The following is a 26,537-nucleotide window of genomic DNA, read 5'->3' on the forward strand; positions in this document are numbered from 1 at the left end:
TGAAAAGAAACACAATGACCTTGATGTTCTTTGAGAACCAAGGGCCAGACAGATGCACATGAACATACTGTTAACTGGCAGTGTTAAGACTCTGCTGATGTTGCTGAAATTCCAGCAAGAAATTCAACACAATAATCACAATAGTTAAGACATATAAATTGTAAGTCACAAGATACTTAACTTTATTTCATTTATTCTTTCAGAATTGCCCAAGAAGATAATTTCCTCTGACAACTCTTTAAGATGTCTAGAAGTGGGGAGTTCCCATTGCAGCTCAATGGGTTAAGAACCTGACAATAGTGTCTGTGAGGATCTGGGTTAGACCTCTGGCCTCACTCAGTGGGTTAAGGATCCAGCGTGGCCGCAGGTGCAGCTCAGTTTTGAGGAATCACCAAACCATTTTCCACTGAAGCTATACCATTTTACATTCCCACCAGAAATGTACACAAGTTCCAAATTCTCCACATCCTCACCAATATATTTTTCTCTCATTTTTAATTTTAGCCATCGTAGAAGACATAAGTGATAGCTCTTTGTGGATTTGATTTGCACTTCTCTAATGACTAATGAAACTGAGCATTTGCTTGTTGGCTACCTGTATATCTTCTTTGCAAAAACGTTTACTTAAGTTCTTTACCCATTCTTGAGCAGCGCTGTTTATTAGTTGCTGAGTTTTAAGACTTATACTCTAGATATTAACCCCTCATCAGATATATGCTTTGCAAATACTTCCTATTTTGTAGTCTTTTCAGTTTGTTGATAGTTCCGTTGATATACAGAAGTTTTTAACCTATTAGGACTACTTTATTTTTTTTTTTTTGATTGCTTGTGCTTTTCAAGTCATATCTAAGAAACCACTGCCAGATCCAAAGTTGTGAAGCTTTTACCCCATGTTTTCCTTTAAGAATTTTATGCATTTAGGTCTTACACTTAGGTCTTCGAAGCGTTTTGAGTTAATTTTTGTGTAAAAGTCCAACTTCACTCTTCTGCATATGGATAATCAGTTGTCCAAGTACCTTTTGTTGAAAAGACTATTCTTTCCCTATTGAATAATCTTGGCCCGTGTAAAAAATTTATAACTTGCGAGCATATATAGCAGTATTCCATATAAAAAAGACACACTTAAAGCTTAAGGATCCAAAAAATTCAAAAGTGAAAGAACAAAAGGAGCTATACAAGGTAAATGCTAACCCAAACAAAGCTGTTATGGCTCTGTCAAATCAGGACACTATGTAATCATAAATGGCTCAATCTACTGGATAAATACAATTTTAAACTAATGTGCACACATTTTTAGGATCATAATATAAAAAACAAAAAACAGAAAAACAAGGAGAAATAAATCCACCATCATAGTAAGAGACTTAAATATATCTTATTCCTATAAAGAAAACTATTGACAATATAAATCTAATAGACATATAAGGAAGACAGAATCAAAAAACTGCAGAAAACACATTCTTTTCAAATACACAGGAAGTATATGCAAAAACTGACTATATAAAACAAAACAAGTCTCAACCAACTTCAAAGGGTGTCCATACCACACAGATCATATTCTCTACAAATAAAACCATTAAGTCAGAATAGAAATAAATAAGAAAAAAACAGGAGTTCCTTCATGGCTCAGCAGGTTAAGAATCTGGTATTGTCACTGCAGTGGCTCTGGTTACAACTGTGGCACGGGTTTGGTCCCTGGCCTGCCAACTTTTGTATGCCACGGGTGCAGCCAAAAAAAAAAAAAAGGAGAGAAATCACACTAGAGAGAAGAAACAAAGCTAAAACTTGAGTCTTCGAAAACATTAATGAAATAAACACACTTCTGACAAGAATGAACAAGAAAAGAGAGCAAGAAGACACAACTAACAGTAACAGAAAAAGAAAATAAAAAAGGGAATGATTACAAATGATTCTGGCATCAAAAAGGTAATATTAACTTTATGCTACTCAATTACCAAACTTAGATTAAATATATAGTCCTAGAAAAATAAAACTTACACAAACTGTCTCAAAAATAAAGAATATTTGGAGTTCCTTTCATGGCTCAACAGTTAATGAACCTGATTAACATCCATGATGCGGGTTTAACCCCTGCCCTCACTCAGTGGGTTAAGGATCCGGCATTGCCATGAGCTGTGGTTGTAGGCTGCAGATGTGGCTCGGATCCTGAGTTGCTGTGGCACAGGCCAGCAGTTGTAGCTCTGACTGGACCCTTAGCCTGGGAACCTCTGTATGCCACATGTGTGGCCCTAGAAAGAAAGAAAGAAAGAAAGAGAAAGAAAGAAAATTTGAACAGAGTAAGGAGATACTTGGACCAGATAGTTTTAGCAGCCATGTTTTAACAAGTATTCACAGAAGAATTAAGCATAATCTTTTTTTAAAAAAAATTACAAAGTCTAAGGTAGAGGAAAACACTCTTCAAAAAAGTAAGTTTAGGAGTTCCCGTCGTGGCGCAGTGGTTAACGAATCCGACTAGGAACCATGAGGTTGCGGGTTCGGTCCCTGGCCTTGCTCAGTGGGTTAACGATCCAGCGTTGCCGTGAGCTGTGGTGTAGGTCGCAGACGCAGCTCGGATCCAGCGTTGCTGTGGCTCTGGCGTAGGCCAGTGACTACAGCTCCGATTTGACCCCTAGCCTGGGAACCTCCATATGCCGCGGGAGCGGCCCAAAGAAATAGCAAAAAGACCAAAAAAAAAAAAGTAAGTTTAAGGCTATAATAAAACTGAAAGCCTGATATAAGAGCATGAGAACAGAAAATCATTATCATTCATTAGCATACATGTAAAAGTCCTGGACAATCTTTAGTCAGTATTTCATAAAAAAGGCAATAAATAATGATCAAGTTGTGCTATCCCAGGAATACAAAACTGGTTTATAAACAGAAAACTAATTAATGCAATTCATCAGAAATTAGAGACTAAGGATAAAAAATTGTGATTATCTAAAAATTTCAGGAAGAGTGTGAAATAAAATTCAACATCCATTTATAGTTTAAAAAACAAAGCAAAGCTCTTGGTTAACTGAATAGAAGGGAACTTAACCTGATTTAAAAGGCATCCATAAAAAGCCTACAATAAACATTATACTTAACAGTCAATTACAGAAAGGCTACACCTCAACAGTATCAAAACTAAAAAATTGGAGTTCCCATCGTGGCGCAGTGGTTAACGAATCCGACTAGGAACCATGAGGTTGCGGGTTCGGTCCCTGCCCTTGCTCAGTGGGTTAACGATCCGGCGTTGCCGTGAGCTGTGGTGTAGGTCGCAGACGCGGCTTGGATCCTGCGTTGCTGTGGCTCTGGCGTAGGCTGGTGGCTATGGCTCCGATTAGACCCCTAGCCTGGGAACCTCCATAGGCCGCAAGAGCGAAAAAAAAAAAAACTAAAAAATTATTTAAAAATTAAAACCAAAATGAAACATTTTTTACCTATCAGGATTGGCAAAAATTAAGTAGCCTGACATATCAAGTATCAGTAAAGATATATAGACATATAAACCATTACATACTAAATGGGATAACTGTTATCAGTACAACGATGTGGCACTTTATTGTAAGGAAGATATGCATCCCCTATGATTCAGCAATTCAATGTTTAGGTGTAACACTTAGAGAGACTCTTACATGTGTCTCCGGAAGACAGAGGCCATAGTATTTTGTAACTCTAACAGTTAACAAGTAGAAACAACCCTCATGCCCAACATACCAGAAAAATGGATAAATGATATATTCAACAGTGAAAATAATTACATGTATATGTGACAATTTAGATGAACCTCAGGAATACTATCTTGGGGAAAAAAATCAACTTGCAGAAGAATACATAAATATTCCACTTAGATTATAAACAGGCATGCAAAACTAAAAAATATGCTCTTTAGGAACATAAATACATACGGTAAAATATAATGACAAGTTAATGATAAACAGAATTTCTGAGCATGGTTATTCTGATGGCAGAAGGAAGAGAATGGGGAGTAGGAAGGAGGATCCAGGGGGCTTTATTTAAGTAATGGGTTTTTTTTTTTTAACTAGATGTGGACACTGGAGTATTCATACTTTAAAATATTTATTCATTGTATCTATTCAATATTTAATGAAATGGTATTCTTTAAGAAATATTACTTAGATAATTTAGAAGAACTCTGCACTAAGAAACAATATTACATCTTAAGCTGCAAAAGGAAATTAATGGTGAAAATTGTGGTCAGACAAACATCATCTTGAACACAAGTAACTAAGCTAGAATACAGAGGAAAAACAAAGAAATATGCTCCTACTAATATACAACAAAAAATAAATATGAAAGAATGAAGATAGACACTAAGAGCATATAAGGTTATCTAAGGAACTGGTATGGATTATGGAACAAAATGAGGTTCTAAATAAATTTGTCACATTTATTTAGCTTTTTGTAAAAACGCCATTTTAAATTACAGAAGAAAAAGATTAACTACATTTATCTATTCTACCAATGTCTTATGTTTAAGCCACATCATGAATCCATAAGCCAAAGAATTAGAATTACTTGCACTGTCTCCAACACCTTTAAAAATATAACTTAATTTGGTATACATCTATTTTTTTGTTACCAGCTATAGAAATAATATTTTATAAACACAACCAGAACAATCTAAAAATCTTACTAACAATCTAATTTTATATTTAAAAGCCTATGTTGCAGAGTACCCTAACAGCCTCTGAAAAAATATAATTTATCAGTTTGGCACCACGTGAAAGAAGAAATGATTAAATATCTTCTCATTTCAAGTCATTTACTAGAAACTTACTTCTTCCACCTGCCCATCTTCAGCTCCATCTTTCTCTTTGTCTTCTTCCTCATCATCATCATAGTCTTCTTCTTCATCTTCATCTTCTTCAGATGATGTATCCCCAGTACCATCAACTTGTAACACCAAAGGAGCTTGCTGTTGAGCAGGCTGGGCCTGTGGCTGCTGTTGGCCAGTTGCAGGTATCTGTGCCTGTGCTGGTGTAGGTGCCGCCACTGTTGTAGGTATAACTTGTGTCTTATTTCCTGTAAATAAGATTTGCTGAGGCTGAATGATGACTCCTGTCTGTGGTGAAATCCCTCCAGGAAGAGGAGTTAGCACCTAAGGCAAAAGAAAAACTATATATTAGAAACTAGCTGGAGGATCAAGTAGTTCAGTTTTATTACTTGGTATATAGAAATAGCCCCAATGCTAAAGAATCACTAAAAATGGCCGTATCGCTACATAGCTAAAGCTACCAAAACACAAGAGTAATGTTTAACTAGTAAGTGTATTGATCCACTAAATTTTCATTTTATCATTCAAATTTCCAAAGGAAAGAAGATTTTCTGAAGATAACTGCTCCATTTATATCAAGTATTTTCTATGTATATGCCAGATTTCAGGCCACATGTTATTACTTTATTTGCTTGCGGTATTAAGGTTTAATAACTTGCAAAGCTTATAGTCATGTCACTAAGAAGCAAAATGTGAACCTAGGCTTTCTGATTCTGCTCTTATTATTATTCTACACTGCCTCCCTATGAAGATCATTGCACTGGAAATCTAAAGCCTTGGGTGCTAGTTTTGACTAAGATCACACATAAAGATGTAGCAGAAGCAAGTCATTTAACCTCTCTCACTGTTTCAACTGTGGCTACAAGCTACAACTTGGTAACATAAAAATACTGATACCAATACCCACTCCTAATATTCTGATTTACTTGGTATGAGACAAAACCTATTCATTTTATTTAAAGCTCCCCAGGGAGTTCCCATCATGGCTCAGCAGTAACAAACCCAACTAGTATCCATAAGGACAAGGGTTCAATCCCTGGCCACATTCAGTGAGTTAAGGAAACAGTGCTGCCATTAGCTGTGGTATAGTTGCAGACATGGCTTGGATCCTGTGTTGCTATGGCTATGGTGTAGGCTGGTAACTGCAGCTCCAGTTTCAACCCCTAACTGGGAACTTCCATATACCACATGTTCAGCCCTAAAAAGCAGTAAATAAGCAAATAAATAAATAAATACTCCCCAGATAATTCTAATCATAGAACCACAGCTAAGAATCACCAAATCAGATGATTTCTAAAGTCCCTTCCAGCTTCTGAATCTAGGATTAAGTAAACCACAGCTCAAAAGGAAGATATCAACAAATATTAATTACATCTATTATAATGAACATATTTATGATTATAGTTATTACATAAAAAGTGGGGAAAGTCTAGTAATAAGTAAAAGGCAACAAATGGTAATTACTTGCCATTAAGTGCAAGGAAAGCAAAAAAATAGGACAGTATTTCTCTGAAGAAGTTTACAGATTAAAAGTGCAGTAACAACTCAAAAAAATAGATGAGAAAATAGAAGTATGGAGTTGCTGTTGTAGCTTAGCAGAAACAAATCTGACTAGCATCTATGAGGACACATATTCAATCCCTGGCCTCACTCAGTGGGTTAAGGATCTGGCACTGCTGTGAGTGTGGTGTAGGTTATAGTCATCTCTCAGATCCTGCATTGCTACGGTTATGGTGTAGGCCAACAGCTGCAGCTCCGAATGGACCCCTAGCCTGGGAACTTCCATATGCCATAGGTGCAGCCCTAAAAATATATATATAATAAAAAAAATTTACAAAAAAACCCCAGCAAAATACAAGTATGATATTGCATTATGACAGCAGAGAGGTACTAAATTTAGCTGAGGGGACAAAGTCTGGTCAGGGAAGCCTTCCTGGAAAGTAATACTTGAGTTTTTCTCTTTGTGCTTTGGGAGATTAACCAGGCCTTTTCAGTTTGGTTTGTCTATTTGAAGGAGAATGGAGAGAGGTGCTAGAAGTAAGGTCAAAGGTGGCCTTCTAAATAGAACAGCATCAAGTGAAAGGAAGAAGTATTAGCAGGACAAATTTTGGAAAGCTGTAATTAGACTGGGTTAATGCTCCTCCTCTGATCCTACTTCTGTCACTGTCCTATTATATTAATATTGTGTTTTTAGGTGTCTGTCCATTTTTAAAGTACACAAGTTCCTCAAGAAAATCATCGTTTTTTTCTTTCACCTTTGTCCTCACAGTACAAGAGTTTAACATTTAACACCTGACACACATGTAGGTGCAAATATTTGTCAACGCTGATATAAACAGCAGCTAACTGTTTATATCAGCAGATAACAACTGGAAGCAGATAACAACTGGAAGCATGGCAAAAAATAAACAGGAACAGATCGAAAAAAGAAGATTCCAAAAAAGATCTTATAATTCATGTTGAGGAGTCCACACCTTTTCCAATAAGCAATGGGAAATCATTAGAAAGATTTTAATATTTTTAGAACAACAATTATAAATATGGAATGCAGTCAAGTTAGGAGGACTCAAGACTGGAGGCAGGGAAATAGATTAAGAACACGATATTTCAAGTGAGGAAAACATGGGAGCATGAACTAAGGAAATGACAAAAGAGTATGGGAAAAGAAAACTAGTTTCAAATATATTAAGGGACAGAAGGTAGTTTTAAAAAGCAGTCTGAAAAAAAGGAATCATTAAGAACTGATAGGACTAATTGATACCTTGGATATTTGGACATAAGCAAAAGGGATGGATTCCACATACCTATTTCATGAAACTAGATTCAAGCCTGCCTTGTTCACCCCTAAACCTCCAGTGCCTTGCAAAGACCCTGACACGTGGCCACCCAGAAAATGCTTGTTGAATGAATCCCGAATAACTACCTTCGGAGGCTAGATGGAGAAAGTTGCCATTTATAAAGAAGGGGAATGATAAAGTATGAGTAAGGATGATAACAATTTAGTCTTAAACACATTGAATTTAAGTTTAAACTGTGAGGTGTACAGGAGGAATTCAGAATGACAGGTTGTGTTGTAAGGGAGAAGAGTCTAAGAATTTTACAGATAAAGTCATGGGAAAAGGGATGGGAAGCACCCAGAGAATTCACACGGAAGAAGAGAAAAGAACCCTACGGTGGTCAGAACTTAAGATTCTTTTTACCTGTTGTATAACAGGAGCTTGTACTCCACCAGGTTGCATCTGTGGTATAACCTGTTGTTGTAGAACCACTGACTGCTGAGGCTGAAAGATATACTGGGCACCATTGGCTGCTCTGACCACTTGAAGAAGTTGGCCTAAGGCAAAAAGTATGTAATTCAAGTTACCATTTGAGCAGTAACACCCCCTCCCCCCAAATAAATGAATCACAGTGAATATTAGACCATCAAGACGCACTGGATATTATCAAGTAAGAAGGCTAACAAATTTGATTAAGGACTGTCATCCATTCACAATAAATGATAATCCTTACCATCTCTGACTTCCCCATATGTTCAAAGACTTTGGTTAAAATATTTTAATAAAGCAGTTTTGCAACAAAGTTTTAACAGCAGATTATGAGAGTTGATTAAAAGTTTAAATTATCTTAGCTAAGGCCAGGAATTATGAGAATAATAAATAAGATCAGACACTTCAGGGACTATTCATTTTTAAAGGTTTAAAAAAATGGAAGTATAATAGTGAATTAATATCTTGAACCAAAGCACTATGTTACTTAGCTTCAAGACTGCTTGAGTTTGCTGAACCAGTTATCACTGCCACATAACACTAAACTGTATAACTGGCTTATATGGAATCCCTCTAATGTTGATTTAGATGACCCAGAACCTTTGATTAATTAAAAAGTGGGTAATTATATCTCATTAAAATATGCATCAAGATAACCCCCTAAATTTGTTCTTCAAAAATGTAGAAATTAACTAAATACCAGGAAATTGTATAATATTACAGAGAAAATACTTAAAATCTATGTAAATAAATTCTTCAAACATTGTTATCTAAAGTAAATTTTGCCAGTCTATGGAGAGATACTATATAAAAGAGAATGCAAATTTGCTCTTAAGGTACTACAACTACAGGATTTAGTTTGATATCACAAATTAGTTCAAATGAGATAAGTTTACTTGGCAGGTTAAATGTGTTAAGCAAAAAGTCAAGTAAATAAGCATTTCTATATAATCATACTTCATTCAATAAACAGGATTTCATTCATGGATCAGAAGTTCAGGTGCAATCCTCCTCTTCTTTACTGTATCCTTAGCAGTGATTACAGTTTAATACACCAGGGTTCTCAAATAATCTTATTTTTAGAAGTTACACCAAATGGTAAAAGAAATATTAAGATTTCTGTCTTTCAATGAAGACAAAACAAAGGTATATGGTATAATTTTTTGCATTATATAAATAATATTTCGGTTATTCTTAATTACCTGAATTTGTTAATATCTGTTGAACAGGAGTCACACCAGCAGGGAGTGCCAACGTAGCAGCTGTAGCAGCAGCACTCTGAAAAAAACAAACAGAAAAACAATCAAAACCATATAATGTGCATAACAGCACCAGTATTTTAAAAATATTTGAAGTTTCATTTAGTAAATACTAAAATGAGAAGTTCTTAAGGAGTTCCCAGGATTTGGGACCGGCATGTGCATAACGAGATGTATGGAATGACTGGCCAACAGGGCCCTGTTGTGTAGCATAGAGAACTCTACCCAGTATTCTGTGATAATCTATGTGGGAAAAGAACCTGAGAGAGAATGGATATGTGTATATGTAGGACTGGGTCACTTTGTTGTACAGCAGAAATTACCACAGCCTTGTAAATTAACTACACTTGAATAAAACTTAAAAAAAAAAAAAAAAAAAAAAAAAAAAAGGAGTTTCTGCTGTGGCCCAGTGTGTTAGGAATCTGAATACAGTAGCCCAGGCTGCTGTGGAGGCGCAGGTTCAATCCCTGGCCCGGCACAATGGGTTAAAGGATCTTGTGTTGCAGCTGTGGGTCAGATTCAATCCCTGGCCTGGGAATGTCCATATGCCTTGGGTGTAGCCATGAAAAAAACAGTTCTAACAGTAAGACCAAATCCTATCTTATAAGATGGTATAATGAAGACCACAGAACCTAAATAAATTATTTCAAGTAAAACAAAATAATTAGGAAGTTTTTTTCCTGGGGAATATATCGTAAGGAAATCTAATCCACACTAACAATGCTGTACAATTAATAAAATATCCATTCCGTTATTTTCTTTCTTACTCTATTTCCTATTCTCAATTCTTATTGTCAAATTAATATACTTATTGCAAAAGTTTAAGAATCTCCATTTGAGAAATCTTAATATTTTAAATTTATACCATGATCAACAAGTCTCTAGAGAAAAACTGCAATTCTTAGCTGGCAATTCTTCTAAGATGCCATAAGATGACAATACTGGCATTAAATCTAGGTGAAACATATCAAAGAAATACCTTAAAAATCTTAAGGTAAGTCACAAAAACTTAATTTCTACATTTTAAAATGGAGTTAGTATCTGATGTAAATTACAAAAATATACATGAAACTATACTTGATTTGCTGGTTTGGAGACATCTCCCCCTTTCCTTCAGAAAAATTACACTACATTTTTACTTTTTTTCTTCTTAATATTGAGCTCAAAGTATTTCCATGTATCTCACTATGACTATATATAGATAGTTTTCTCCCTCTCCTCCTTCAATCTTTTTTATGGTACCAAGCTTCACACACTCAATCTAACATTCATTTTTAGAAATCTATTTGAATAGGTTTCAAGAAATAAACATAACTGTGCTTTGGAGATGGTAATCTCACAGAAGTCAACAAAACTTGAAAAATTATACTCAAGTGAGTTAATGATACAACTATCTAGCTAGGCTCTAGCATAGCACCCTAAGAAAATATCCCTGTTGCCACATGACAGGCCTAAGTGATCTCTATATCTTAAGCCTGCAAGTCCCACTATGTCCCACAAATCCTGCTACAACTCACCAGTTTCTCTTTATAAAATGCAGATTTTGTATTTATTTAAAATAAATGAAAGATTTATATAAATCTTGTTTCTATTGACAAATGAAAGGTAATCTAAGGAATATATTACCACTTACTACTGAGAAATATTATGTAGAAATATTAAATACTTATGATTCACATTTTATAAGATCGCTAGATCTTCCTCTACTAGCAAACTGACCAAGTATTTTCTATATAGCATACATGACATAATAACCACCTGTATTCCTCTGCACAATCAAGTTGCTGTAAATGTTTGTTACAATGTATCATATACAAACCATCTGTTATTAATGTCTACTGAAAATTTCTTCTTGTGTTTTTGAAAAAGCTCTACCATGAATAATGCATTTGAGTAACAATTTCATAAAGAGAATCTGTAAAACTAGTTTGGTAAAAGATCCTGTTTTATAAGTTCCCTGAAATAGCGTTCTATCAAATATCTTACTACTTTCCCAAATGCTTATGAAATTAGAGAACTTTTCAATATGTTAATTTCTACAGTTAATTTTCAATATGTTAATTTCCAAATCTGTTTTTAATGGTTATCTCTGAATCAGGAATAATGAAAACAAACAAAAACCCAAAACACATTTATTTGTAAAGCGCCTATACTTATTACGTTTTAGAACATGAAAAACTCATGGAGCAAATAGACTGAAAACAAGTAAAATACTGGAATACAAATAAATGCTAATATGTTTTACTGAATGAAGTCTGATCTATAATGTTTAAATATATATGCTCTTTAGAATCAAGGAGACATAAAAAATCAGTAAGAGATGGGCCACTAATTTTGCTAGTCTCTTTAAACACAATTTTAATTCAAAATTCTCTCCTACAACACTTAAAATTCTTCAAAGCTAGATATGCCTACTATGAGTAATTCTACCAAACTTTCTATTTTAAAATAATACATGTTATGCCCTAGGAAAACAATTTCAACAGAATCAACTACAATATGGATCCTACATTGAGAACCATTTTTAAGAGTGGAAGTTGAAAAAAAATTTGGTGCCTTAGACTTGAAATGGAGTTTTTCTGAATAATAAAAATTCTTGTGGGAATTGACAGTAAAGGAATTTTTATGATTTTTCATGCAAAAGAACTCATTCTAGCAACCTGAAATGGAAGTATAAATAGAGATCCTTTATTCTCCATGAACTTAAAAGTTCCAATCTCAGGAGTTCCCATTGTGGCTTAGTGGGTTAAGGACCCAATGCTGTCTCCGTGAGGACACAGGTTCGATACCTGGCTTCATTCACTGGGTTAAGGATCTGGCATTGTTGCAAGCTATAGCCTAGGCTGAAGATGCAGCTCAGATCCAGTACTGCTGTAGCTATGGCTGTGGCATAGGCACAGCTGCAGTTTCTATTCAACCCCTAGCTGGGAACTTCCATATGCCACAGATACAGCCATATAAAGAAAAAAGAAATTCCAGTTTCTACTACAATGAAGAAATTTGCAATTCTGTAAAGTCACACACTTGTAAGGCTAGTATATATAATTAAGTCATTTGTCTAGTAGGTAAGCCCTACTTCCTATATGGCTTAAATTACAAAAACGAGCTTTCAGGTTTATTGTTCATTGCTCATAACTGATTTTTAAAAATACTGTTTTGTTTAAAAAAAAACCAACTGGATCTGAAAAGAAAGTCTCACTACCATCCCTAGACTAAGAGATCTTTTAAAAAATAATGATTCTTACCTAATAAAAATATTTGGCTGAATTTAAGAACGGAAAGAGTTGAGATATCACTATGTATTTTAAACAGAAGAAAAGCAATTTATGAGAAAATGCTGGAATAACTATGATTTACTTAAAAAAAACCTATTAGGGACACAGGTAAGGATATTCTGAGGATCTGAGGGGTTTCATTCAATTTTACAGTTATACTACATTATATGTTCTAAGTGAAATTTGAAAATTTGAGGACTTACAAAGTTCATGGATACCCCTTAGAAATACCAAAAGTCTAATATTTAATAAACTCAACTGGTTAAAATGCATTTTCAAGTAGCAATTTACATATTTTAATAAAACTTATTTGGAGTTCCCGTCGTGGCGCAGTGGAAACGAATCTGACTAGAAACCATGAGGTTGCGGGTTCGATCCCTGGCCTTGCTCAGTGGGTCAAGGATCCAGCGTTGTTGTGAGCTGCTGTGGTGTTGGTTGCACATGTGGCTCAGATTCCAGAGTTTCTGTGGCTGTGGCGCAGGCCGGCAGCTGTAGCTCCAATTAGACCCCTAGCCTGGGAACCTCCATGTGCCACAGGTGAAGCTCTAAAAAGCAAAAATAAAATAAAAAATAAAACTTATTTGACTATGCTATGGTTAAATCACAGCAAAATCTGTAAATGTCTAATCTTAAAGACAGTTATCTTGAAATATCCCAACAGTTCACTTTTCATTTTTTAAAGGTCTATTAATTCTTAGCATTTCTAACCTCTTGCAGTTAATGGGTCTTCTGAAACACAACTATACTTAGCGTAATGTTTGGTAGGTCTCCTAAATCTATTTTCAAAAAATAGCATAAGATAAAATAGCTGCACAAAGCATCATCCTTTTGGTATTTTCAACAGAAAGCTGCATAATTTTATGAACCTTAATGTGTAAGTATTTTGCTCAAGTCTTAAAAAAACTTCAAATTGTTTACATAAAAAATATATAAGCATAATCACAATTTGGGCTAGAATAAATAAAGCCAAGCAAAGTGTTATGTTCTGAGTCTCACCATGTTTGATGCGTTCATATGCTGTATCAGCTTAGAGTCAGGAACAATAACTTGTGGTGCTGCAGCTATGAAAAACACAAGCACACATAAAAACAAGGAACCATGAAGCTGTTTCCTAAGAATGCTCTATAATACCAAAACTTTTTTTCATGCTTCCCACATTTTCTGCATGCAAATACATTCAACCATTTGATATGTCAATGTTATAAATTTCTACAGTAAATAAAAGCTTCGATATACCCACCTTGTACTAGAAAACTGCAATTAAAAAAAAAGATTTGAGTACCAATACCCAAGAACACAAGGGATCTTGAGAACACGAAGTAATGAGCTAACACCTAAACATACACATTCCTGTGCACTCTTAAACTGAGCATTTTCAAATATAATATTTCTTTGCCAACTAAATACAAACTGTTTTATTAGTAAAATGATACTACTGTTGGAATGTGTTATTAACACATTAAGAGTGAGTTCAGGGAGTTCCCTTCATGGCTTGGTAGTTAATGATACCAACTAGGATCCATGAGGATACAGGTTCGATCCCTGGCCTTGCTCAGTGGGTTAGAGATCTAGCATTGCTGTGAGCTGTGGTGTAGGTCACAGATGCGGCTCAGATCCCATGTTGCTGTGGCTGTGGTATAGGCCAGCAGCTATAGCTCCAATTCGACCCCTAGCTTGGCAACTCCCGTATGCCGCAAATGTGGCCCTAAAAAAGAAAAAAAAAAAACAAAAAAACAAAACAGAGTGAGCTCAAAAAGCTATAATCTACATAGTTTCCTTTTAATCTACACGGCCCTTTTCTACTATTTTGTCAGCTTCCAGAATCTTATATTATTTCCATCAATTTTTTAAAAAAACACAAATCATAAGTTACAGCCATATTAAGCATAAAAGGAACAAAGTGTTTGATTCCGCAAATTTCAGAGAGTAAATAGATAATCCCATTATCCTAATATTCTCTGAGTGAAGAAAATCAAATTTTAATTTATGATAACCTAAAATCCTAGTGCCAGGCCTGAAGGCAATAGGAGGAACGGTCATCAAAACAGACTGACGCAAGGTACAGAGTAAAACTAAATAATGTCTTATTTAATATAAATAGTAAAATAAAGAGGTATTTCTAATATTCATCACTATTAGTTTTAAGTCCTACAAAACTCAAATACCTAGAAGTTTTATAACTGAACTGATGTTTGTCATGACAGAAAATACTCCATGTGATGGATCAAGCTTCTTATTCTTAGCCTTTTCAGGGCCCAGATTTTCCTCAGCTGTGATGTTTAAGAGCTACTTCACAGAGCCTCTATTAGGCTTGAATAAAATAAAATCTATAAAATGACTTGCACAGTACAAAGCACTATAGACACAGTCAATAAATACTTGTTTTGTCTTATCTTTAAATCACATAATATAAACTAAGATGTCATATATCCACTCTCCACTTAAAAGAAATCTAATTCAGTCAATTTAGACTTAAATAGGGAATTAGAATTTCAGACTGTCAAAGTATAGTTACAAAAATCCTCCAATGTTTATTTCTAAAAACTAAACTCAACTATATCTTTAAAGGAACAAATCAGTTTCATAAAGAAGGATGATTCTACCATATAAAATAATGAAACCCTTAGTAAATAAACCTCTACAGCTTTGACTATATTTTAGGAAATCCATTCACTATGTACCCTTCTCAAAAGAAAATATTAATACATATATATGAACGTCATTTTAGGCTATTAGTGAATTACTTGTTTATGACTATTACACAAATAGGATCCACATTTTATACTAACACACACATACATACAACCCCCTAAGCCAATAGAAAGGAGAAACCAAGAGTGTGTCTCTTCTTTGAAAATGACAACTTTCGTTCCCGAGTTGTTAGGTAGGATTATGCAGTCTCACCTTGCTGTGATGCAGGAATAAGGACCTGCTGGGTCTGTGCTTGCTGAGGTACTGTCTGTTGTGGCTGAGCTTGCTGATGGTGGTGGTGGTGGTGATGCTGCTGCTGCTGAGGTTGATGTTGCTGTTGAACTTGCAATAAGAGCTGCTGCTCTTCTGAATGAAATCCATCTACTGCCCTAGACTGCATTAGTTTATTCTCCCATAACTACAGCAAAGAACATTAACAATTTTTAAGTGAGCATCAGGGAAGATAACTCTGGACATATGGATAAGACATACTTTATTAGTCTGCTTAAATTCTTCCATTTTCAAAACAGATAAAACCACAAAATCTAGGAATCTCTAATTCTTACCCCAGTGTATGCAACAATGAAAAGCAATTTTTAAAGTATCAAACCTCATTTTTGCTACTTAAGAGTAATAATTTTTGTGTTGCTTTTTATAGCTTCAACAAACTTTCTATAGTAATTCCTTAGTTACCAAGCAGTTTCACATAAGCAATTTGTCAGTAATCAAAGATCACCCTTTTCAATATCACATCCATCAGTAACTATTTTATGCAAATCTGTTTTGTAACCATTTGAAATAACATATAAAATATAAGTTCATCTTTTCTTGAACAATGAGAAACATTATAGAGGTAATCCTCAAGTTAGAAAAATGCACCTTTCTATTTGTCCAATCTTACATAGGAAAAACAAACAGCAATGCCTAAAATGCTTTCAGAGGTATCCTCAACCCTCCACACTTCTTGGAATTCCCCCCCTCTTTCATTAATGACATGGATTGACCACCCTTTTTTGCTTAACCACTTCTGTTTTCTCATCTCACCCTAGGACAGCTTCCATGATGAAGGAAAAAAAGACCAAAAGTGGGCAAAAGCAAGAAGGAAGGAGTTCCTACTGTGGCTTGGCAAGAACTCAACATAGCGTCCATGAGGATGCCGGTTCAATCAGTCACTGCAAGGTGCAGCACAGATCACAGATTTGGCTTAGATCAGGTGTTTCCGTGGATGAGGTGTAGGCCTGATGCTGCATCTCTGATTCGACCCCTAGCCTGGGAACTTCCAAATGCCATAGGAAAAAGAAAAAAGAAAAAAAAAAAAGAAGGAAAAGAAAATATTTGCAACCATTCCATTTTTCTAACACATCTCCCCTCTACAAAGAATGTATAGTGTTCAATCTATAGAGCCCTTATAAAAAATTGCCCAAGAAAATAATAAGCCATTCCTTAAACATACAAATAAAATTTAATTCAGTCATTTCCGTACACAAGGATCTATGCATACTTTCCCCTAGGATCCGCTGTTGGGATATTGTCTAACTAACCTGAGGCTTCGGTCAGATCCTTCAAAAAAGCTCCCTTTGCCTTACTCACAGGGATTTTTATAATCACCTGACACTCCCAACTGTTCCAGAAATTCTAAATCTACATGCTAATTCTAGCACATCTCTAATGACTTAAAGAAAAAGTAATCTAGGAGTTCCCATTATGGCACAGCAGAAATGAACCTGACTAGGAACCATAAGGTTTTGGGTTTGATCCCTGACCTCGCTCAGTGAGTTAAGGATCCAGGGTTGCTGTGAGCTGTGGTGTAGGTTGCAGATGCAGCTCAGATCCTGCATTGCTGTGGCATAGGCCAGCAGCAATAGCACCGACTGGGCCCCTAGCCTGAGAACCTCCATATGCCACGGATATGGCCCTTAAAAAAAAAAAAAGAAAAAAGAAAAAAAAAAAAAAAGTAATCTAAAGGTCAGTTTTCCAAAGCAACCATTCCCCTAGCAGGCTCGGTACTTAGGGTCATCAGAAGACCATTCTTACAGAGACAGTAACAATATCTATCTCATGGGTTGTGAGGACTAAGATATCCATGTAAAACATTTATCACAGTCTGGCATAAAGTCAATGATCAATAAAGGCTAGTTGTTATAATTATTGTGGTGGTGGTAGTGTTAACCGTGTAATAGAGCATTTCATCAGAAGTCAGGAACCCAGTTAGTCCTAGTCTGGCTACTAATAAGCTTTGTGGACAAATTATTTATCTTTCTTAAGCATTTCACTCATCTAAAAAGGGAACAGGAGTTCCCATCGTGGCTCAGCGGTTAGGGAACCTGAACAGCATCCATGAAGACACAGGTTCGATCCCTGACCTCACTTAGTGGTTAAGGATCTGGCATTGCCGTGAGCTGTGGTGTAGGTCGAAGATGTGGCTCAGATTCCCACATTGCTGTGGCTCTTGCGTAGGCCAGTGGCTACAGTTCCATATGCCCCAGGTTCGGCCGTAAAAAGACAAAGAGACCAACAAACAAACAAACAAAAAACCCTAAAATAATTTTTAAAAATAAAATAAAAAGGGAACAAGTTGAATTAGATTACTTCTTTCTTTTTGTTTTTTTTTTTTTTTTGCCTTTTAGGGCCGAACCCCCAGCATATAGAGGTTTGCAGGCTAGGGGTCTAATCGGAGATACAGCTGCTGGCCTAATTCACAGGCACAGCAACTCTGGATCTGAGCTGCATGTGCAACCTACACCACAGCTCACGGCAACGCCAGATCTCTAACCCACTGAGCAAGGCCAGGGATCGAACCCACAATCTCATGGTTCCCAGTCATTTCCACTGTGTCAGGATGGGAACTCCTAGATTACTTCTAAACTCACCTCTAGTTAATAAATCTTAGTCTCTGCAAATCCCAGGTTAAAAATACCTCAGGTTCATCCTGTACAAAACAGGCTTACACACTGAATAAAATACACTCTACACCCCCAAGTACATTCTAAATGTATTATATAGTAAACCTCCCAAATAGTCTATCACCCAAACTACCTATACTACTACCACAGCTGCAGTGCAGGTTTGATCCCTAAGCTAGGAACATCAACAGTTCCACAGCTGCAGTCAAAAAAACAAAAGAAAAGAAAAAGAAACAGGTCCTTAAATGATCATTTTCTCAATTTAAGGCATCAGTTTTATCACTTCCAGTTGGTCTACCCACTGCAACGACGACCCATCACTTGAATGAAGCTTCCATGATAATGGCAAATATTAATGAATGCATATCATGTGCTAACTATTGTGTACCACTACTCACCTAGCCTTCAAGTCAAAGATCTATGAGTCAGAATCTTTCCCCAATATCCAACCATTACTATCAATTTCCCTTCCAAAGCATTATTCCAATCTATCCCCACTATTATGTCCCTGGTTAAGTCCTTTCCTCCCAACAGTATTACTTAAAAAGTGTTAATGACTAAACTAATTGAGCTCCTTGCATCAATCATACATTCTACAAATAATTAGTGAGTATCTCATATATGTTAGACACTGTTAGTAGTGGTATTGAGAACATACAGTGAACAAATCTGAAAGAAATCCTTGCCCTTAACAGAGCCTACATTTTAGTGGAACCTTGTTTCCCTCATTTATCAACTTAACAGTGGTCCTCAAAATGTGATCATGGGCCTATCACATCAGTATCACCTGGGAACTTGTAAGACATACTTATTCTCAGGCCTCACGCTGAATCAGTAACTGGGAGGTGGAGCAAGAATTTGTTTTAATAACCTGTTCAGGTTATCATCATGCATGCTAAAATGAGAACTGCTGCTTTAAGATCTAAACCAATACTATCCAAACTGCAGATGGAACCCATTAGTACATTATTAAACAAATTTAGATTTTTTTTTTTTTGGTAAATGCAATCAAAATTTTTAGATGTCAGACTATACACCTATCAACTAAGACTCTGCAGCAGAAGTCCAAAATTCTGACTTTTAACTAGTATCCCAAAAATCCTTCTTAAAGACCAAGCTCCTTAACACAGTATTATATTAGCTTCTCTAACTGCTACTATAACTTGCACTCTAGTTTCCAAACTACTTGTAATTCCCTGAATACAGCATACATATCTCATATCTGAACCTTAGTAAACACTCCTTATGACTGGCAGCCTTCCCACACAATTCCCCAAAGAATGCAAATACAAAGTCACAAAGCCTCAAAGAAATCACTCACTGCCTTTATACCTTAGAGATATTTCTGTTGGTACACTTTTTACACTAAGTCTAACTTCTCTATCAAAGTACAAACTTCTTCAGGGCAAAGACTCTTATTCAGGAGCTAACAAAAAGACTAAGAACTTATCAGAAATTCAATATTAATTTCAAAGAAGAGAAACTATTGCTTTCTATGGTAGTGTTTCTCTATAAAGATGCCACCAATATCTGAAGCAGAATTACTCTTTATTTACAGGGTATTACAAATATTTAGTGTTAAGCTTATAATATCAAATAATGTAAAGCTGGAGTTTCCGTTGTAGCTCAGCAGATTAAGAACCTGACTACAAGAGGATGCAGGTTCAATCCCTCGCCCCACTCAGTGGGTTAAGAATCTGGAATTGCAGCAAGCTGCAGCAGAAGTCACAGATATAGCTTGAATCTGATGCTGCCATGGATGTAGCATCGGCTGGAGCTGCAGCTCTGATTCCACCCCTAGCCCAGGAACTTCCATACCCAGCAGGTACAAACATAAAGAGAAACAAACCAAAAAAATGTAATACTGTTTTAACAATAGTAATCATATTAATACTCCTGAAGATTACCAAAAATACTGAATTGTTATTTTAGTTATTTTAGAAAACAGGAAGAATTCTTTTCTCATTTTTATAGTACTTTCTTCCCCAACACCACAGCAATTATTTTGTTTATTTCTGGCAGGACCACTTTAGCAATCTTTGCCAGGTCTCTGAAATTACACATGGAGAAAACTCATTTTCTGTTCTATTTGGGGATTCAGATACTCATTTGATACTCATCTGCACATCATGTTTACTAGACCAATACTGAATTTTTTTTTTTTTGTCTTTTTGTCTTTTGTTCGTTGTTGTTGTTGCTATTTCTTGGGCCGCTCCCGCGGCATATGGAGGTTCCCAGGCTAGGGGTTGAATCGGAGCTGTAGCCACTGGCCTACGCCAGAGCCACAGCAACGCAGGATCCGAGCCGCGTCTGCAACCTACACCACAGCTCACGGCAACGCTGGATCGTTAACCCACTGAGCAAGGGCAGGGACCGAACCCGCAACCTCATGGTTCCTAGTTGGATTCGTTAACCACTGCGCCACGACAGGAACTCCCCAATACTGAATTATTAACATGTACCTGTTAAGTATTTTACATGTACTGACTCATTTTTCACAAAAATCCTTTAAAACAGACATTATCTCCTTTTTATAGAAAATGAACATGAGGAACAAAAAGTTAGGTATCTTATCCAAGATCACCAATGAATAGCAGGCAAAACCACAGCATAATACAGGCAATCTGACTCTAGTATTCCCAGACAGGGCTGAACCCTGAAAGTGAAGAGTAAATATCCTTTAAATTTAAAAACTCTTTTGGACCCTAAGCCCTCACTTGCCTCACAGCTCTGGTCCAAATTTCCAATCTCTAAAAACTGCACTGCTGGCATCAAAGCAGGTTTAGTCACAACTCTGGTACCTCTCTTATTTGGAGACAAAAGGCCTAGGTTCAAGTCTCTACCACTTGTTAAATTATCTGCCAAAGCATATTCTTGCTGAATCTTCTTTTTTTTTTTTTTTGCTTTTTTAGGGCCACACCCACAGCATATGGAGATTCCCAGGCTAGAGGTTGAATCAGAGCTGTAGCTGCCGGCCTATGCCACAGCCACAGCCACACGGGATGTGAGCCGCGTCTGCGACCTATATCACAGCTCACAGCAATGCTGGATCCTTAACCCACTGAACAAGGCCGGGAATCAAACCACAACCTCATGGTTCCTAGTCAGATTTGTTTCCGCTGCGCCACTCAAGGGAACTCCTGAATCTATTTTTGATCTATAAAATGTGACCAGATCTACTGTTTCCTGGTAGTAGGGGCTACAGATTCTGAACAACTCTCCTACTTTCACAAAAAACACCTACCACCTGGATAAAACATAAGATAACTGCATTTTGGAGCTCTCTAGAAATGATACAGAGCTTTCCCTAAGGGCAAATAAAGTAGAATAATGGATCATTGTTCAACTTATGGTCTGAGTTGTTTATATACAACCAGAGCATATTTAGAATAGTGGTTCTTAATCAGGGATGGTTTTGCCCTTTCTCCCTCAGGGACATCTGGCAATGTCTGGAGACATTTTTGGTTACTGGAACTAAGGGGTGCTACTGGCATCTAGTGGGCAGAGAGCAGCTATGCTGCTAATATCCTACAAAAAATAGGACAGCCTTCTACAACAAAAAAAATTAACAGGTCCAAAATGTCAGTAGTGCCAAGGCTGAGAAAAGATAGATTTGTCTCAAATTGAGGAATTCCTCTCATTTTGTTTCATTAAGAAGAGAGGCCATGTAGTCTATCTCCCATAGTACTTGCTGTTTGTTAGTATATAGGTGGGTCTGACAGTTTAGAGATCAGAATAATTTTATCACTTACTTTGAAAAAGAGACTCTCATTCCCAATCCAAAACACAATTTACATTCAAACATAGATTTACTGAAAATCGAGTTGTGATCATTTTGTAATGTATAAATACTGAATCACTATGTTGTCCACCCAGCACTAGAATGCCATAGATCAATTAAACTTTAATTAGAAAAAAAAAAAAAAGAGCAAGACTATGTTTTATGCGTCTTTTCTATCTCCCATAGTTCATACATTAAAGGAGACCTATAATATTAAGAGATAACCTCAAGAATCAGGTTGAATTTTTTTTTTTTTTCCCGCCATGCCCATGGCATGCAGAAGTTCCCAGGCCAGGGATGAAGGCCACATCACAGTTGTACCCAGAGCCACAGGAGCAACAACGCCAGACCCCTAACCCACTGAGCCATGAGGGAACTTCTAGAATGAATTTTTTAAAATCACCTTCCTTCCTGCATTATTTATTTAAATTCCAAATAACAGGCACTTTCATTTGTCATCTTAATTCATAATCTAATATACCAAAGTATCCTTCACAGCCATATGGAGGCTTTTGTTAAGTTTGTGAAACACCGTAAAATGGTGAGAAAGGGGATGGAGCTACTGACAAAGTTCTTTATAAATCATAAAATATGAAATTACTGTTAAGTTTTCATTATCAAGAATATCCAAATCTATGGGGTCCAATACAATAGCCACCAGTCACATGTGGTGATTTAAAATGAAATTATAATTAAATAAAAATTCAGTTCTTTAGTTTCACTCACCATATTTCAAGTGCTTAACAGTCACATGTGGCTAGTAGTTACGATACTGGAGAGCACAAACACAGAACACTTTCATCACCACAGAAAGTTCTATTGGATAGTGTTGGCTGTCAAACTGTTAAAACTAGGGCACATTCTGGGAACTTTAATGAGATCCTGAAGAAATTTAGTACAGAGAATTAAAATAACATATACTCATTTTAGTCTTACAGTTTTAGATTTAATTTCAACTAAAACCCAGAACTGAAGAGTATGCTCCATTAAAAAAAAAAAAAAATTAAACTACTTTATTCAGTTAGATTCTGGAGCACATTTGTTATTAACCTATTTAGTTGAATATTTACTGAATGCCAACCACATAAGCCAGGCCTTGTGGTAGAGGCTCTGATTTGAACTTGAAAAAGTCACTTTTTTTGTCATATAAAACCAAGCATTAAACACGCACCAAAAAATCAGTGCATAACCTATAAAACATATATATTACTTTTATATAGTATATATACACATACTTGTATACATATGATATACATACATATAGTCATTTGTAACAAAAATGCAGACAGAGCTATTTGGATTCAAAGACAGCTCATTCTACTGGGTCAAGTAAGACACAGTCAATTCTAGACCTGATAAAAAGTGAGAGCAAATAACAACCTGGATTGACCTAGGGTAAATTAAAGTCTTTGAGACTGACTTTTTATACCTAAAAATGCTATACCTTCTACATAAGGTCACAGAACTACAGGACAGCCATTATAAGAGTGTAACACAATTTGTAAAATATTCACTTCATGTAATACTAAGGAATCAAAATAAGATCATTCTTATCCATATCCCTGAGATATACTTTATGTGTCCGAGTAGTTTATATTGCTGTTCTTCCAACTTATGTCTCAGACTTGGCATTCCTTCACTTGGATTTTTAGATACCTACTCCTCACTTTCAGTAACCATTACATTTCTCTCAAGGTAAACACTTCCTTATCTCAATCGAACCTGTATTATTTTCCTTCCTCACAGGGGCAGAATCTTACTGTAAGCTCACAATACACGTAAGATTTGCTTTATTTAAAATAGTAAGTTGCTAAATTGCAGCCCCCACACCTATGTTGAATGGATAAATAAGACCACAACAAATGTTCCTTAGCATTCACTAACTGTGATTACTTATTTGTACATAGCTGTAAAGGAGCTCAGTTCCCAAATTTGAAGCCAGTAGTTTTAAAACTTTTTGGTCTCAGGATCCTTTATCATTTTCACAAATTAATTTTTACAAATTAATGAGGACCTCAATTCGATTTACTGAAAATCGAAAATTTGTATGAATTACAAATAAGGTTTTAAAAATATGTTTAACTAACATTTAAATATAACGAAGTATCCACTATGTGTTAACATAAATATATATATATATATATATATATTTTTTTTTTTTTAAAGGCTACACTCACAGTATATGGAAGTTCCCAGGCTAGGGGTTGAATCAGAGCTATAGCTGCCAGCCTACACCACAGCCAAAGCAACACAGGGTCTGAGCTATGTCTGCAACCTACCCCACAGCTCACAACAACGCCGGATCCCCGACCCACCAAATGAAGCCAGGGATTGAGCCCAGATCCTCATAGAGTCGGATTTTTTTCTGCTGCGCCACTAGAGGAACTCCATTAACATAAATATTTTTAATAAAAATAACTGTATCTTCCAACTAAACCCAGTGAGAAATGGCTTAAAAGAAAATATCTGGATTCATGTCTCTGTTTCTGCATTCACTTTTAGTTGTGGTATATGAAGAAAATCTGCCTTCCCACAGCTAAGTAGTTGGGAAAGGAAAAAGCATTTTAAGTGATGTTTTCTTAAAAGTTAGCTGCAATGTACAATCTGAAACCATATACCAATTAACTTTTCATACTCTGAGAATAAAATCCATTAATTTATCTTTTACTTTGGAGGGATTCTGTAACATCATGCATTAGTCATGTGGAAAATATGAGTTCAGTGTAGTATGCATGTATTCCAAATTTTAATACATTTTATTATAGAATATCAAACTATTGCATGTCTTAATATTAACACTGATCTCATCTTGACCTTCAAGTAAACATCCTTTTTTTTAAAAAAAAATCTTTTTAGGGCTGCACCCATGGCATATGGAAGTTCCCAGGCTAGGGGTCAGAGCTGTAGGTGCCAGCCTACACCACAACCACAGCAATGCCAGATCTGAGCCATATCCACGACCTAACCCACAGCTCATGGTAATGCGGGATCTTTAACCCACTGAGCAAGGCCAGGGATTGAACCCCCATCCTCATGGATACTAGTTGGGTTCACTACTGCTGAGCCACAACAGGAACTCCCAAGTAAACATCATCTTAATATTCAGTGCATCAAAATGGGCAGCATACATGAAGTACTTTTGCTGCACATAAGTCATCCCAAGGAAAAGCACTTGGCATCTGAATTGCAAGGGTAACTGGCCACTTTTTTCAAGGAACACAATTTTTACTGGAAATATGACACACATACTATGATTATTCAGACTTGGGCATTTGTCCCACTTCAAGGACCCCCTGAAAGAGCCTATGGGGAATTCCACGGACCATATTTTGAGAACCACCGTTATGGGCAGTAAGGCAAAAATGTTCCCCAATTTCATGAGTCATCAGCAAGAAAACACAAATGCTAAATAATAAAGTATCTAAATATTTCTGCTTAAACCCAAGTAAATCTAAGAGACAGAAAAGCCGTTCCAAAGCAGCATATATTATAAACACAATTTTTGGTCTACAAAGAGAATTGGACTCCAAAACGTGAAATTCTGTTATTAAGGACTTATTCAAGTAATTACACCATAAATGGATGCTAACTGTCCATTAATAATAGCTAATACTATTGCCAAGCACTGTGCTAAGCATTTTTATATATACATTTAACCCTCAAAACAGACTTAAAAGCTAAGTAGTAGTAATTACCATCTCACATATAAAGAAACTGAAATATAAGTAGTTTGCCTACGGTCAGAGAAAGAATGGATGGTAGAGATAAGATTTAAAACCAGTACCCTTCATTTAACTATACTGCCTCTTGTGACAAAGTCAAATGGTCATCATATGGAAAAATTATGGATTATAGTCTCTGGCTGAAGAGACTGTTTTTAAAAAAAGAGGTAAACTTGGAGTTCCCGTCGTGGCACAGTGGTTAACGAATCTGACTCGGAACCATGAGGTTGCAAGTTCAATTCCTGGCCTTGCTCAGTGGGTTAAGGATCCGGCGTTGTTGTGAGCTGTGGTGTAGGTTGAAGACGCAGCTCGGATCCCGCGTTGCTGTGGCTCTGGCATAGGCCAGCGGCTACAGCTCCGATTGGACCCCTAGCCTGGGAACCTCCATATGCCACGGGAGTGGTCCTAGAAAAAAAAGGCAAAAAGACAAAAAAAAAAAAAGGCAAACTCACAGTTTTTAGTTCCATCAGAACTTGTTCATCGACTCCATCATCCAAAAAGATGTCTCTCACATCATTAATAACATCTTCGATCACAGATCTGTATAATTTAGGCTTTAAAAGGAAAATAAAAGACTATTGAAAAAGATTGCTTTTCACATGTTAAAATATACAACACGTTTTCACAAATTCAAAACAAATTAAATGTAATACAATGATCATTTTTCCAACTCTATAAAACTTATTTTAGAAAATATAACTTTAAAGACATGGCCATTCCAATAAATACCATTTGTCTTAGTTAAAATGAGTTTTTTAATGACTGCGTGTTTTAATAAAACAATTCATACACAGGAGATCACTACCCATACAAGGTCCATACAATTTCCAATGTTGTTATAGTCAAAACACTTAACA

General features: G+C 36.1%; 1 protein-coding gene and 1 non-coding gene across 3 annotated transcripts in view; both read right to left on the bottom strand.

The window, feature by feature from the left end:
• Positions 1 to 26,537, bottom strand: part of GTF2A1 (general transcription factor IIA subunit 1) — a 46,004-nt gene that overhangs the window by 15,565 nt on the left and 3,902 nt on the right. Inside the window, exons 2-8 of one of the 2 annotated variants that reach the window (XR_014811240.1) lie at positions 26,133 to 26,234; positions 15,488 to 15,692; positions 13,580 to 13,644; positions 9,252 to 9,327; positions 7,984 to 8,117; positions 3,339 to 5,107; positions 804 to 2,634 (exon numbers count right to left, since the gene is read on the bottom strand). Coding sequence is in view for 1 of the 2 variants with exons in the window: in XM_021099583.2 (XP_020955242.1) it covers positions 4,787 to 5,107; positions 7,984 to 8,117; positions 9,252 to 9,327; positions 13,580 to 13,644; positions 15,488 to 15,692; positions 26,133 to 26,234 (903 nt within the window). In the remaining variant the exon portion in view is untranslated. Of the gene's footprint in view, positions 1 to 803; positions 2,635 to 3,338; positions 5,108 to 7,983; positions 8,118 to 9,251; positions 9,328 to 13,579; positions 13,645 to 15,487; positions 15,693 to 26,132; positions 26,235 to 26,537 lie in introns of those variants that run through there. The other variant, XM_021099583.2, reaches the window with a different exon arrangement.
• Positions 14,482 to 14,625, bottom strand: LOC146401870 (small nucleolar RNA SNORA79). Its single transcript, XR_014811736.1, has one exon. It is a non-coding gene; the product is annotated as a small nucleolar RNA SNORA79 (small nucleolar RNA).

Source organism: Sus scrofa, chromosome 7, assembly GCF_054392235.1.
Source record: "Sus scrofa isolate SSC_HxYL_T2T_F1_AM1 chromosome 7, Sscrofa_HxYL_maternal_Yorkshire_Landrace_v2.0, whole genome shotgun sequence".
NCBI classification, from domain to species: Eukaryota; Metazoa; Chordata; class Mammalia; order Artiodactyla; family Suidae; genus Sus; species Sus scrofa.